Source organism: Sinohyriopsis cumingii, chromosome 19 (assembly GCF_028554795.1).
Source record: "Sinohyriopsis cumingii isolate HCF-2022 chromosome 19, ASM2855479v2, whole genome shotgun sequence".
Taxonomy (NCBI): Eukaryota; Metazoa; Mollusca; class Bivalvia; order Unionida; family Unionidae; genus Sinohyriopsis; species Sinohyriopsis cumingii.
Genome location: NC_142979.1, coordinates 42,912,892 through 42,928,081, shown reverse-complemented (window position 1 = coordinate 42,928,081; position 15,190 = coordinate 42,912,892). Strand labels below are relative to the sequence as shown.

At 34.6% G+C, this 15,190-nt stretch overlaps 1 protein-coding gene across 10 annotated transcripts in view; it reads left to right on the top strand.

The window, feature by feature from the left end:
* Nucleotides 1-15,190, top strand: part of LOC149775581 (unconventional myosin-XVIIIa-like) — a 287,486-nt gene that overhangs the window by 106,792 nt on the left and 165,504 nt on the right. For all 10 annotated transcript variants that reach the window (XM_089943593.1, XM_089943592.1, XM_089943594.1 and 7 more), the window contains 3 exons: nt 4,346-4,537; nt 8,106-8,282; nt 12,140-12,350. In XM_089943593.1, the coding sequence (XP_089799719.1) occupies nt 4,346-4,537; nt 8,106-8,282; nt 12,140-12,350 (580 nt within the window). The remainder of the gene's footprint in view (nt 1-4,345; nt 4,538-8,105; nt 8,283-12,139; nt 12,351-15,190) is intronic.

Sequence of the window (15,190 nt, the reverse complement as noted above, 5' to 3'; positions counted from 1 at the left end):
GGTTGAAGATGCATTGGTGATGAATGTAATTTGGATGCCCTGCCCTAGCTGGGAGTTGAAGATAGGTTAGTCCTGTATGTAGTTTGCATGTCTTGCACTAGCTGTGGGTTGAAGATGCATTGGTGATGAATGTAATTTTGATGCCCTGCCCTATCTGGGAGTTGAAGATGCATTAGTGATGAATGTAATTTGGATGCCCTGCCCTAGCTGGAGGTTGAAGATGCATTAGTGATGAATGTAATTTGGATGCCCTGCCCTAGCTGTGGGTTGAAGATGCATTAGTGATTGTAATTTGGATGCATGCCCTAGCTGTGGATTGAAGATGCATTAGTGATGATTTATTGTTTTCATGCCCTAGCTAGCAGTTGATTTGGGGGTTAGTGATAATTGAATGAAGTTGACTGTATTGAGCTTTGATTGAAAAAACAACAACTGGCAATTGTGTTTTTAGCAGGAAAGTCAAACTCCAGCTCAGATCTCATTTCTGAAATATCATGCTTTGACTAGAAGGATTCAAACAATTTAATGCAGAGAGGAACCAGTGTTTGGAGGGTGTAAACATTTAGACCAAAAACTGGATCATGTGGGAGTTAGCTTTTTTTTGTGCAAGATGTTTTGAGAATGCCAGGTATAGGGTATCATCTTGTGTTCAGTTTGTTCTATGCTGACAATTAATAATAAAGAAAATATTTGTGTATTCAGTTTCATGCTCCGAGAACTTTTTCTTCTTATTAAAATTTGAAAATTTTCTTACAGCGACTAAGCTGAAAATTACAGTGAATACTTTTACTAATATTCAGTTTGAACAAGGGAACACAAAATGGCAGGCAGTATTGTATTGGTTTTTTGTTTTGTTTAATGGCAAATATGTTTGCCTCTTTGTCACAAATACAACATATCTGTATAGGCACATTATATATGTTCTTTGTCAGTCCCATAGTAGGAGCAACAGTGGCTCAGTGGTTAGAGTACAGGACATGCAACAAAGGGTACAGGTTTGAATCCTACCTCCAGATCTTCTCAGGTTGCTTTTATGATGTGTCCTTGGGCAAGGCACTTTACTCCAGTTGACACGACACTATAAATAACATACAGCTTATGTTGCTGTGCCGTAAAACATCGAAAAACAAAACATAACCCACTGTAGAAAAATTGTACTTGTATACCATTTATGATGGTTGATATTTGCATTTGAGTTTGCTGGTTTATAAACCTAAAGATTAATGAAGGCTTTCTTGTGTTGCATACAATCCAAACAGAGATCAGGTGAATAAAAGGTAAGCATTGTCTATAGTTTACTTTAAATGGCAGTATTTATACCTTATCAGGTGGCAACCCAAATCATTCAATCTACCATAGTTTACTTACAAGGGTTATTTTCTGAGGGTGACTTGTTTTAGTTGGAGTGTGCTGTAATATACTTCTGCTGTACATCAGGTACATATTGGCTCATGACATGTAAAAACATCACATTGCAAATGTAAACTGGAATCACTGGGAAAAGGAGAAAAAATACTTGAATTGTTTAGAATCTATTTAAGCATGTAATTTGGATACTTTATCAGTATAAGCTAATCAATCCATTGTTCCTTGACCCATTGAAATATGTTTGTCCCCCCCCCATACGAAAATTGGGGGACTAGAACAAATTTCAAAGGGACAAATAATTTTTTTTTTGCATTAAAGGTATTGGTCAAGAAACCATGCCCAAAGGATGCAAAGGATCATACAGATTTGGGGGATATGGGGTCCAAAATTGTGGTTAATACGTAATCCCATGCTCAAGGTGCAACACTGTCAATCCTACACTGGAAAGTGTCTCCAGTGTATACTGTTGAAAGAAAACTTATATTTTAGGTTTTTTTTGGTTATAAAATTTTACATTAACTTTTCATGGCCTTCAGATGTGCAATTTACATTTGATCTCTAAAAAAGAAATCGGCACAATGAAGACATTTTTTTGACATAACATTCATATATTTGAAATCAAAAGAACTGTTACGTGCTTTTCATTTATATACTAAAGGGGTCAGATTTTTTCCCTTGATACTGGAACCATGACCTACTTTTAGGGTAGAACTTTGCGAACAGTCGTGTGATTATGACCATAGATGAACCTATGATTACCAGCTTTAAATTCCTAGATACAAGATAAAAACTAAGGACTAATTTGTCACTCTTTGTTTACTTCTTTGATAGAAACTAGGCTAAGCCCCTCCCCCCAATTGTTTTTATGCCTTTGTTACTATAATTCAGTTAAAAGTATTGGGTTGTAAAACATTAATACTGATAATTCATTTATATTACTGGGTATCAGTTTTCGTGGCTTTATAAAGAGATTATAGTTTGCTTACCATTGATCTCGTCACGTTTAAATGTTCAGATATTGCGTAAATCATCATGCAGAATAATTTAGATTGATTTGATACAGAGGATTCTGGTCTACTTATAAATTCACCGACATACATTATAATGCAGAATAATTTAGATTGATTGGCTATGGGAGATCGTGGTCCATTGTCGTTAGTGGCAACCACGAAATTCATGAAAATTGCTAACTCCTCAAAAAATGGCACATTTGAAGTACTATATTTTCTTGCTTATAGGCAAACTACACAGGCCCAGACCTGCTATCACATAATGCATTGGCAGATCTGGGTCTGTACGGTTTGTTAAGAGTGATGAGTACAATTAACAACATGGGCCTTGATCTGCCACGCATTATGCGATGGCAGTCCGGGGTCTGTATTGTTTGTAGATTGACTTATAACTGAATATATATGGTATATTGGCAATTTAAAAAGACATTAATAATGATCTGAGAATGAAACTCCCATTACAATTCCTTCAAACATGTCATAGAGGTTTTGACAAACAGGTGAATGGAATATACATGTACATGTGTGAATGCTTTCAGCACATTGATAATAGGTGTTATGGATATTCAGGTAATTGTTTTCTTTAATAAAGATCTCTCATGGATAATTTACTGCCAGTTTAATTTCAAAGTGAAACTTTAATTTTTCAGCTTAATGTAAACTTCTTAATGTAGAAGTAGGAAATTGAATGCCTTTAATGGCATTCTGTTCATAAATCAATACATATGTAGATGTTCAGAAGTTTTCCTGTTTATAATTATACCCTGATCCAGAAAAGTGTCAACATACATGTATGACAGGCTATATATAAATACATATACAGTGTTGTAAAACTAACTTCTACTTTTAAATGTTGTGAAGTGCGTTTTGACCCCTTGTTCACTGTCCAGAGGAAGGTAGAACAAATGTAATAAAAAGAATTGGGATTTTAAATGACAAGTTATGAAAGTTGCTCTAGTTGTTGATGCTATTTGAATTTAGTTTATGCTAGGCTGTGAATTACTGGATTTTTTGAGAGAAATAAGCTCAGTATTTCACTGGAGTTTTTTTTTTTTTTTCACTGGCCGCCAATTGGCATGGATTGTATGATAACCAAGTTATTCTTACATGCTTACATAGTTGTGCAGTAAGTATGACCACCTGCCATTAAAGACAGTTTGAATTCAAATCCAACATTATGTGCAAATTATTTGTTTTTCTTAATGTTGTATTTTACTTTGAATTGGGAAGGAGAATTATGTTAATCTTTATATTTTCTGTGCAAATAAACACAAAACACAGCAAAACAAAAATGGTAAATGGCTGATATTTTATGCGATCCAGTAAGAATAGTTCAGTGTTATATAGTTTGTTCGCCAGTACATTTTGAGCATAAAATAAAAAGAAAAATTTGTTTGATACGAATGAATGATAAATATATTTCATCTCGTGGTTGAAAAATGTAAGTATTTTCACTCTCTCTGTGAAATATAACCGTTATTAACTCATTACAAGCAAATATGTTCTCCGTATTTTTCTTAATGAATCATTTTAAAAACAAATCTTTTCCTTGGTCTGAATTGGAAAAATACCGGAGTAGGTACATTATTTTTTAAGATGGACTTGAACAATAAAAAACTTTGTAAAATTTCGAATTTTTCATATTCCCAGAAACTGAAGAAGTAGAATAATGTATTAGAATGTAAAATGTTTGTTACTTACAGGTACAATTCATAAATATCAGTATTCACGCATGGACTTTTTTTTTTCGAATCTTAGGTTAAGCATTGATACAGATTATTATTTCCTTTATTTGTATGGTCCATTATAGTCCTGTCATCAGTAACTGAGGTGTTCCAAAGTCACTACTGGATCGCTTAGGAACTAATTTTTTCCATAAATGAAAGTATCATTTCTGTGTCAGTTGTACACAATTTTGATTGTATTTATGCTGCATTATATACATATGTTATTTATTTTCTTTACAGGCACGATCAGAAACAGAAGTCCAGAGTGAGAAGTCATGGATGGAATCAGAGCGCATGTGGCTGGTCCACAAGGGAGGATTTGCCTCCGCTGCCCTCCTAAAGATGGATGGAACAATGCCAGAAGGAAGAGTCAAGATCCGCCTTGATCATGGGGGTGAAATTATTGAAGTCGATGAAGATGACATTGAGAAGGTATATTTTAATGTTTTTGCGATTGTTGCAAATTTTTTATGAGAAAGCTTGCAGGTATTGTGCCATTTATAACAGAATAAGATTTTAATAAACTTCTATCATATGATTCTGCTGAGTTTTCAAAATGTTTCCTGGACCCGTCTGATGGATGAGCTGATTCATTAGTGGTTGCTGACTCAGCATGTTCGAGATTTGTCATATGGTGCCCTTATTTATTCTATGAATTTAGATTTGCTTTGAAGTCACTGGTTTCCACTAGTGTAATTTCGATGTACAATTTTTGACTACGAGTGCTGATGTGTACTAGTGTTTTTTTTTATAGGCGGTATGTTTGCCTTGCAGTCACTGATATCCATTTATATATGATTTTGATGGTATTATTTTGCCTCTGCGTTGCTGATGTTCACTAGCATATTTTTGTAGAGGTATCAATAATGGAAGGGAATACATTTCTTGACAAAGGAACATGCAGAAATGTATAATTTAGCCACATATCAAGTATTTATTAGTTTGAGAAAAAAATTCAGAGACAAAGGGGAGTTGTAAAGGAAAATACTTAGAAATAAGCTGTATAGGGGCTTAATGAGTGAATGGAAAATTCCATAGTGCAGCCATTTTCCGATGCACTACTTCATCAAACATGTCAGTATTTTTCAGAGGCCACATGGGAATTGCACACTGTCAATCTCAAGACATAGGCATTGAATATCACTATCTTCTATCATGTTCTTATTTTTATCAGGAAATTTATACCTCATATTTGCAGTTCCAGGACTGATATTTATTAATAGAATCAATTAACATAAATATAATCAATTCATGAATAAAGGTAACATATGACTCGTAAAAAAATATTTGCAGGCTTTTAGATTATGTTTTCCCAATCTTGTAACCACTGTTAAACATTATGTAATAATATCACACACTATATTTATGTTCTTTTCTTATATACCTCATAAGTTGTAACCTTTACAACTTGAGGGTAACAACGTTTTGCCTTGTCTTGAAATTATCTCTCTCTCGCTCTCTCTCTCTTTCTTGTCTTGAAATTCTCTCTCTCTCTCTCTCTCTCTCACTCTCTCTCTCTCTCTCTCTCTCTCTCTCTCTCTCTATATATATATATATATATATATATATATATATATATATATATATATATCATCTCTGCTCTTGTAACATAAGAGAATTGTAGAATTGTAGACAATGGTGACCCTTGGCATATGGAATTACATTCTGTTATGTTAATGTAATGTGTTTTATATACATAAATGAATAAATAATAACATTTATATGTATGAATGTGAAATTAGGTTAAGATAATTTGGTTAATAACCTTTATCTGTGAAATTGTTGGCCTTAAAGCACTTAGAAAAGTATGTTTCACAGACATGTATAATCATAGTAAGTAATACATATACAACATTGTATTTTTTATCTTGATGTTTTTGTCAAACTTGCAATTGGAGAATGAAGAATTACTCAACCTTTGGAACCTAGATTATAAAAAATTTCTCATACTCAAATTCATATCTGGAATTCTGATGTCTGATTATTTTAACGATTTGACATTAACCAATTAGATGTCAGAACATTGTTGTCTGATTGGTTTGTGATTTGACCTTGGCCAATCAGATGTCAGAATTTTGAGTGAGTTTGAATATAAACTTGAATATAGTTTTGTGGGTAATATTTTGAATATTAAAAAAAAATAGAGCACATAATTTCATGTAACACCACTGTGTGATACTGATAACTGAATTTACTATTGTTTAAAAGGTTATTGCTGATTTGACATTCATATCTACTATATAGTTAAACCTGTCTTTATCAAACCAATACTGTGTGAAAAGACTGATCTTGAGAGATACAATTCTCAGTGCATGGATTTATTATTATATAATGTTATGACCTATTGTGAGAGACCATGATTTTTTAGCAGGCAAATTCTGCTTTTCAGCAGTTTGGGCATATATTCCCAATCATGCAGTTTTCACTATTTTTTATAAAATAGAATTTTTTATGCTATGATACTTTACGTGTGTCCATTTGTTTCTTTTCTGCTTAATTACTTGTGTCCTCCACCACCTGCATTTAAGCAAATATTGTGGATGTGTTGCACTTGTAAGAAAGAAGCCTATCAATGTTGTGTTTCAAGAGGTCAAAAGTCAAGGTCAGTAAGATTGAAGGAAGAAAATGACCTGCACAATAATATTATTTCAACATCGCAGAGCCAGACCAAACTTTGTGAATGGAACGCATGTAGGAAAAGAAAGAAGCCTATTGAAGGTGGGAATGAAAATGTCAAAGATCAAGGTTATTCTGACTGAAAGAAGAAAAATAGTTTCTGCACAATAATATTAATTCCACTTCAAAGGCCTGGGCTAAACTCTTGCACTCTGGATAAAAAAGAAGACTTGTGGTCAAATGTCAAGGTTTCTGTGACTGAAAGAAGGATAATGGTTTTCGCACAATATTATCAGTTCTACATTGCTGACAAAGACCAAAGTTTGTAGATGGCTATCACTTGGGTTAAGGAAGAAATCTCTTGATTTTGGGATCTAAAGGTATAAGGTCAGGGTCACTGTTGCTAAAAGAAAATGTGTTTTGGAGAGGAACATTTGTTCTATTGTATTCTGTGGTCTCAGCATCAGGGATCATGATCACGGTAAGTATAAAGAGAAAATCATGGTTTCTGCTCAGTAACTTCAGTTCTGGACTGCATACATTGATAAGAAGTTTATACAACCTTAAAAAACCTTGAATTTAAGAGAGTTACCTTCAAAATTCCTTGAATTTAAAAGAGTTATCTTCAGAATTCCTAAAATTTAAATAACGTTTATTTTATCCTTGAATATTTATTGAAAAATATCTTGAATTCTATCAAAAACTCCTTGAATTTAATGGAGGTAAAACAAAATTGTATTATTATTATTAATATTATTATTATTATTATTTTATTACTGAATAAAATATTTTTCTTTTTAAATTAATGATTTTTGTATTTTTATATTTGGTCCAAAAATAACAAATAAAATAATAAAATTGGGTAAAATTGGGTGGATCAAATGAAACACAACACCAGTAGTTAACAGTAATACATGGGTATGGTTCAGTTTTCATAAAACAAAATACTCCTTGAAATCTTTTCCCAGAAAAATACTCCTTGAAAAGTTTTGAAAACAAAATTCCCCAAGGCGGTTCAAACTGTGTATAGTTTATTGAGACATGTTGGTAAGTAATCTCAAGCTTCAACTGTAGCCTGCTGGTGCTTACATAGAAGACTTGTAAACACAGGGCATATGAGTAATATGCCATTCATGGTACTCTTGTTTTCAAATGTATCAAAGCAACTAAATAAAACAAAACTATTTATGTTAGTAGTAAAAGAGTTACAAAATATATGCAAAAATTGTTGGAATAAGCTGAATTGATTAAATTAGTTGAAAGTGTAATAAAGACAAAAGATTTATTACCAGTATTCATAGTGGCATTGTTACATCTTATTCACACAATAAAAATTGTTCTGAAGCAGCTATGTTTTGTTTTAATTATTTGCTTTTGTTGACAGGCCAACCCACCCCAGCTTGATCGTGCAGAGGATTTGGCCTTATTGCGTTATCTTAACGAGTCCAGCTGTCTGCACACCCTGCGGCAACGTTATGGTAGCAACCTTGTCCATACATATGCAGGCCCATCTCTGATCATCATTAACTCCATGCAGCCTCTACAGATATACTCAGAAAAGGTAAGCAAAATTACATTACAGTAACAAACTGAAATGGGATAAATATATGCTGTTAAGCATGTTTAAAACAACCATTTGGGAGGCTGACAAGATGCCTCCATTTATCTTTATGTGCAGGTTAATATAGCTTTATAATTGATTTTATTTGTAACATTAATACACAAGTAGTCATTGCATCCAATTGGACTGCTCCGGTGGCCTGAGTGTTTAGAGTGTGTGCCTCGGATGCAGGAGGTTGCAGGTTCGAACCCTGGCAGAGCCATGCCCAAGACTTATAAGTAGCTTCTTCGGTTGGTGCTCAGCATTAAGAGGTTAGTGTAAGGACTGATCAGCCTGGTGTCAGGATAATGTTACTGGGTGGGACATTAAGCATAATGTCTGCGGTATGATGCTCCAGTGCTAGACATCACTATAAAGTGTCACACTGCAGACAGTGTAACGCTATGACTGAAATTTTTAAAAAATAAACTAAAAATCCAAAACACATGCACATGTGCACTCGCATGCATGCACACACATACCCATGCATGCACACACACACACAAACGTGCATGCACATCCAACTGGTCCTTAATATTGAAGATATGACTAGAAATAATTAGTATTTCTGTTTGTCAGCATTATGCATGCAGATGCGATACCCCCTGTCCCTCCATCTGATATGCTTTAAAGCTGTCAGGTAGAAAATCTATACAAATTTTAGTGACCTTTTTCCATTGGTAACCATCTCAAGAAGGGTGTCACTCTTTGCTTCAGCCCCAGGGATCCTTCGGTGGGGTTGAAGGCTCAGATGTACATAGATTTCAATTGCATGATGTTTCTTTAAAAAACAAACTTCATATATGCAGTTTTAGATGGAAGACAGTGAATGTAGGTGTTGGATTTGGCATTGTGACCCATGGATCACTATCTTGTACATGGGTGAGTGTGAATAGGAAGTTAAAATGTGCATTTAAGAACATGGGATTTTTGTGTTATGTCTTGCAATAACATGACCTTTAGCAGGAAAAGCTGGAGGGCAAGAGTGATTATCCCCAGTAGATTATAAATAATAACTTTTCAGATCTTCCTACTCAAATTCCCAAAAGCGGAAGTTTGATGTTTGACCAGTTAAATACAGGATTTAAGGAATTATTGAACCAATAAAATTTTCACTGACTAGCAAATTAGAGGTTTTAAGACATTATTGAACCAATCAAATTTACACTGACTAGCAAAATACAGGTTTAAGTAATTATTTAACAAATCAAAATTAACTGACCAGAAAATTACTGGTTTTTAGGAATTATTGAGTAAAAGCAAAGGATTGGACATAAAGTGAGGAGGGTTTATTCTGCCTGTTTTTAAAACAGAATTTAGAACATTAAAAAAAACCCCAGTTTTTTTTATATCCCTTACTTGATAGTTCTGAACTGATCATCTGTTTATAATTTTATATGCATCTAATTGGTTAAAATTGGCTGAAAGTTAAAGAGCTTCAAAACTTGCATGATGATTGTTGGTTAGATGTGACACCATTCTGCATATAAGGCATATTTATATCAATGCTATAGGAAATAATTGATGTTATTTAAATAATTGATGTTATGTAAATAATTGATACCATTTATGGTAAGTAATTGCTATTGTGTACATTGATATAAGAGATCACTTGGTTGAAAAGGATTAGAATTGTAAAACTTGTCTTCTTGAGTTTTAAAGTCAGTTTTGGTGTGGTTACAGTGTAAACAATTAACCACATGTTTTTGCAAAGACCTTCATCCACAAAAGGCATTATTGTTACTGCATGTTATTGAACATAATGATATAATGTAAATTGACATAAAATCTTGTTCATTCGTTGAAAGTTTGAATGGATTGGAATTGTAAATTGTATATTGTTTTTTTTTAATGGTGAGTATGGTTAATAGTGTAAATAATTCACCTGCATGTAAGAAGTAATATAGCATAACTTTTCAAGGTAACTATATTGAACATGATATGCAGTGAGAGGTGAGAAGAGTTTCCAGTTCTGATTGTGCATATCCCTGCTCAGGCTCAGACTTGGCTTAAGATCCCATGGCCTCAAATCACTGACCAATTAGACATCAGTATCACTGACCAATCAGACATTGGCATCACTGACCAATCTGACATCAGCATCACTGACCAATCAGACATCAGTATCACTGACCAATCAGACATCAGCATCACTGACCAATCAGACATCAGTATCACTGACCAATCAGACATCAGTATCGCTGACCAATCAGACATCGGTATATTGAGTTGAGGCTGAGTTTGAGTGATAAATCTTTGCTGTCTCAGTGCCTGATCTCAGATTGCTTTTAGATCAGAAATTGTTTCTTGTTTTTGATAGTTATACACTGTTAAATCCCAACCAGTCAATCGGTCAGCTCATTGATGAAGAGAATTCTATCAGTGCAAACTTTTGCTGACTCTTATTCTAAAAACCACATTACTAGAGGTATATATGAGAAATTCCTGTTCAGGGTATTGATTGAAGAATGATTGAGAACATTTGTTTTGAAGGCTTCATGTATAGCCTGTGTCATATATGTATAAGAAATTCTTCATAGAATACAAATAATACTATTTCGTCATGCAAGTGTGTCTGATACACACGAGTGCATATAACATCGATTGAGTAACTTCATTTTTTGGTGATGTTTTCGCAGTTGTTAGGGAATATGGGCTCGTGTGTGCAGGCAAGGCGATGGGTGCCATTTACCCGCATACCTGGGTTCAAATCTCTGTAGAGTATGAATTCAAAATTCTGTAACCTTTATGATAGTATTATTTATATTGAAATATTAATTCTGCCTACTATTATCAGTCAATCTTATATAGAATCCAGGGATAGCACTATATCAGTGTATCCCCTAGGGGTGCAAGACTGAGAGTCAAAAATCACCTTGGTGTCAAAACTGGGGGTCAGACTGAGTAAAAAACAAATTTTGGTACCAAAAATGGGGGTCAAATAAAAAATTTGGGGGTTTCTGAAGCGCAAATGAGGGTAAAGGGAAACACTGCTATATATATATCTGAAGATTTCGGTAAGGGCCCTGGATGGCTAAGTTGTCTATGGCATTCGCCTTTAGAGATTACTGACATCTCACCTACGTGCACATGGGTTTGAGCCTTGGGCTTCAGTCCAATGTAGGCATGTAAGAAAGCTTGCCAGTAGCTTCTCGTAGCTCGGTGGTTCTATCTGGGGTTTCCTCAGGTTCTTCTTCCACCAGATATGTTAGCTACCATGTATAGCCTAATATGTGCTGGCTGAAAAAAAGGTGTTAAACCCATAACAACAACAGATTTGGGTGTGAGAGTGAGTGGGATAGTGTGTAATCTGCATGTGAGATTTATGAATTGCATCCTTAGTCAAGTATAAGTTTTGAATGACTGAGACATCAAATTTTATCCATATACACTGTATATGTCATTGGTAGGTGGTGCGATGCATACAACAGCTACACTTTATCAAAGGTCAATGTCGTAGCAAGCAAAAAATGTAAATTGGTGACTTACTTTCTTGTTCGGGTTATAAACGTTGAACCACCAAAATTATTTTAAAGAAGCATTTAACATTGTGACTAGAGGAAGTGTTACATATCACAGTCATGCCACATCTTTCAAGGCAAAAGTCACCCCTAGTTCAAGGTACCATAAAAGGAAAATAAATTAAATGAACTTTAACCATTTCAGATCTGTCTTGAACTTGAGTCATTGGGATTAGCATTAGCAGGGAATACACAGACACACCACATTCTTTAATTACCTGGCCCAATACATTTTTAAACTTCGTTAGGACTGGCTTATCATGTGTTAAATGTGGTGCTCCTGTTTGTATTCTTTAGGTGATTCAGATGTTTAAAGGCTGTAAGCAAGAGGATATGCCCCCTCATATATTTGCCATGGGGCAGATTGCCTACAGGGACATGCTGAACACTAGACAAGACCAGTCCATTGTATTCATGGGCCGCAGTGGGAGTGGAAAAACTGCCAACATGCATCATGCCTTACACTATCTGACAGTGGCTGCGGGCAGCGTTAACAATATATTGTCAGGTAAGTTGTTCATTCAGTTTGGGTCAAGCAGAATAAATGTAAAAAGTTCTATCAATGCTTACATCATGATACTATGTCTTACTTGTTGGCATGAGATATTAGGGCTAGTAGAAGTAATCTGAGAATAGGAAAGATAACACTAACTTTGGATGGTTGACCGTTTACTATACATACTTGACCATTTACTATACCATTTACTACGTTGACCATTTACTATACATACTTGCCTGCAAGTCTGGTCCAGCTGCAGACAAATAGAATTAATCTGCCATCACATGATGTAACAGCAAATCAGAATCTGTTTTGTTTGTTCTGGTTACTCCCAACCTAGATCTACTGGCACATTATGTGACAGCAGATCTGGGTCTATGCTGTTTGCAGAGGAGTCTGACTTGTATAAAAGCAAAAATGGTTCTCTCATTCTTGTATAGCTGTGAGACAGTTTGCTCATGTGGGAAAACCATGTGAGATGAGTGCACTAAATGATACTTTAGATGTCATCTTTGTACTTATGTTGTCGTAAAAGTCTGTAAAACTTGTTTGATAATAGTAATCATTTTAATGCTCTTCCAGTCATTTTAATGCTCATCCAGTCATTTTAATGCTCTTCCAGTCATTTTAATGCTCATCCAGTCATTTTAATGCTCTTCCAGTCATTTTAATGCTCTTCCAGTCATTTTAATGCTCATCCAGTCATTTTAATCCTCATACAGTCATTTTAATGCTCATCCAGTCATTTTAATGCTCTTCCAGTCATTTTAATGCTCTTCCAGTCATTTTATTTAAATGCTTTTCCAGTCATTTATATGCTCTTCCAGTCATTTAAATGCTCTTCCAGTCACTTAAATGCTCTTCCATCATTTAAATGCTTTCAGAAACTACTTGGTATTTCTATGGTACATCCATACTGATGATCCACAATCTTTTTTCTTTTTCCTGTCTCATTTGATTTGAAGCAAGAGAAGAAAGAAAAAAATCATCGAATGATTTGAATAGGGATTCAACAGAGGATTTAAGATCTCTTCTTATTATATGCTCATTTTTACCCCCCGTTAACTTTACATTGTTAGAATCGTTTAGTATTCCCCGATACTGAATGCGCGTGACAATACACATATAACATTCATGTGCATAAAGGAACTACTTCCTTTTGTAAACAAACAATGATGCAGACGCCAGCACTTTTGATTTGTACACAAATCATGTACACTCGCGTAAGAGGCTCTTTACGTTGTGGTTGCTTAAATTTGTTTCTGAATGAACTAAAACATGTTTCATGGACTGCAAAAGAACTGTTTTGGCACATTCAGTGTTGATACAGTGTTACGGATTTAGGCTAGCCACATTATATAAATGATGGAAGAAAAGGTCCTTACAAATAACATACAAGTGACAAGGCATATACTGTCTTCTTTATCTGGTGATAAGAATGGCAAAATAAAATATACGTACAGTTTTAAATCCTGAATTTCCTAAAAATGTATTTTCTTAATTCTGCAAATCCGAATTACATGAGCCATGTCATCGGTTTTGAATCTGGATTACACATTTTGAAATTGTGCTGTAATTTCGATGATAAGTGCAATTTCATCCTCCTTACCGCACTCAAAATGAAATAAGCATTAAATTCATTAGCGTCTTTTTGATAATTGCAATTGAAAGACTTCATATTTTCCCCACATTATGATTTCAAACATTCATTGACAGAAACAGAAACACATTTGCAGATGTAAACACGCTTCTCCTGCGCCACTTCAATCCGATGTATTTCATGTATAATTTGCACAGATGAATCCAGTCCAAAATCACAAACTTTCGTCAAATCGTAACAAAATACCAAAGTATATTCATTCCAGATCAAATGGAACAGTTGTTGCAATGTGCATTCATTCACAATATGACTGCAAATTCAATTTTAACTAGACACGCCATTTTCTTTCGAAAGTTATGTCAAGCGCGCGACTAAGTTCAAATTTATCTGGGCGGAGTTATGTGCGCATTAATAATGATGTCATTGTGTAATGACAAATCTGCGCTTGTGTATTTAATTTGGAATATGGCATTCATTCATTTACGTTGTTTCTTGTAGTGTATTTTGTTTATATAATTAAACCTTAGGTAGAATAAAAAAATTAGCATATAATAAAAAGGTTACTGCATTTGTATGGGAAAATATGAACTCATTTGGTCGGAAGGATATACTGCACTCACAAGTTCGTGTATTATTCCATCCCAAAACTCATTCATATTTTCCCATACAAATGCAGTAACCTATAAATATGGAAAGAAAGTGAAAATGATTTTCATTTGCACATTCTGTACCTAATGATTGTAGTAGAGGGCTTTGTATCTGCAACAGTATGTTAGCCGTAGTAGATATATTCAGGGGCTGTTAGGGATGGTAAACATAATCAAGGGCTGTTAGCCATAGTAGACATAGTCAGAGGCTGTTGTAGTTGCAGTATGTTAGCTATGGTAGACATAGTCAAGGGGTGTTAGCCAGAGTAGAAATAGTCAAGGGCTGTTGTAGTTGCAGTATGTTAGCTATGGTGGACATAGTCAGGGGGTGTTAGCCAAAGTAGAAATAGTCAAGGGCTGTTGTACTTGCATTATGTTAGCTATAGTAGACATAGTCAAGGGCTGTTGTAGTTGCATTATGTTAGTCATAGTACACATAGTCAAGGCTGTTAGTCATAGTACACATAGTCAAGGCTGTTAGCCATAGTACACATAGTCAAGGCTGTTAGCCATAGTAAACATTGTCAAGGGCTGTTCTAGTTGCCATAATATATCAGCCATAGTAAACATAGTCAAGGGCTGTAAGGCATAGTAGACATTGT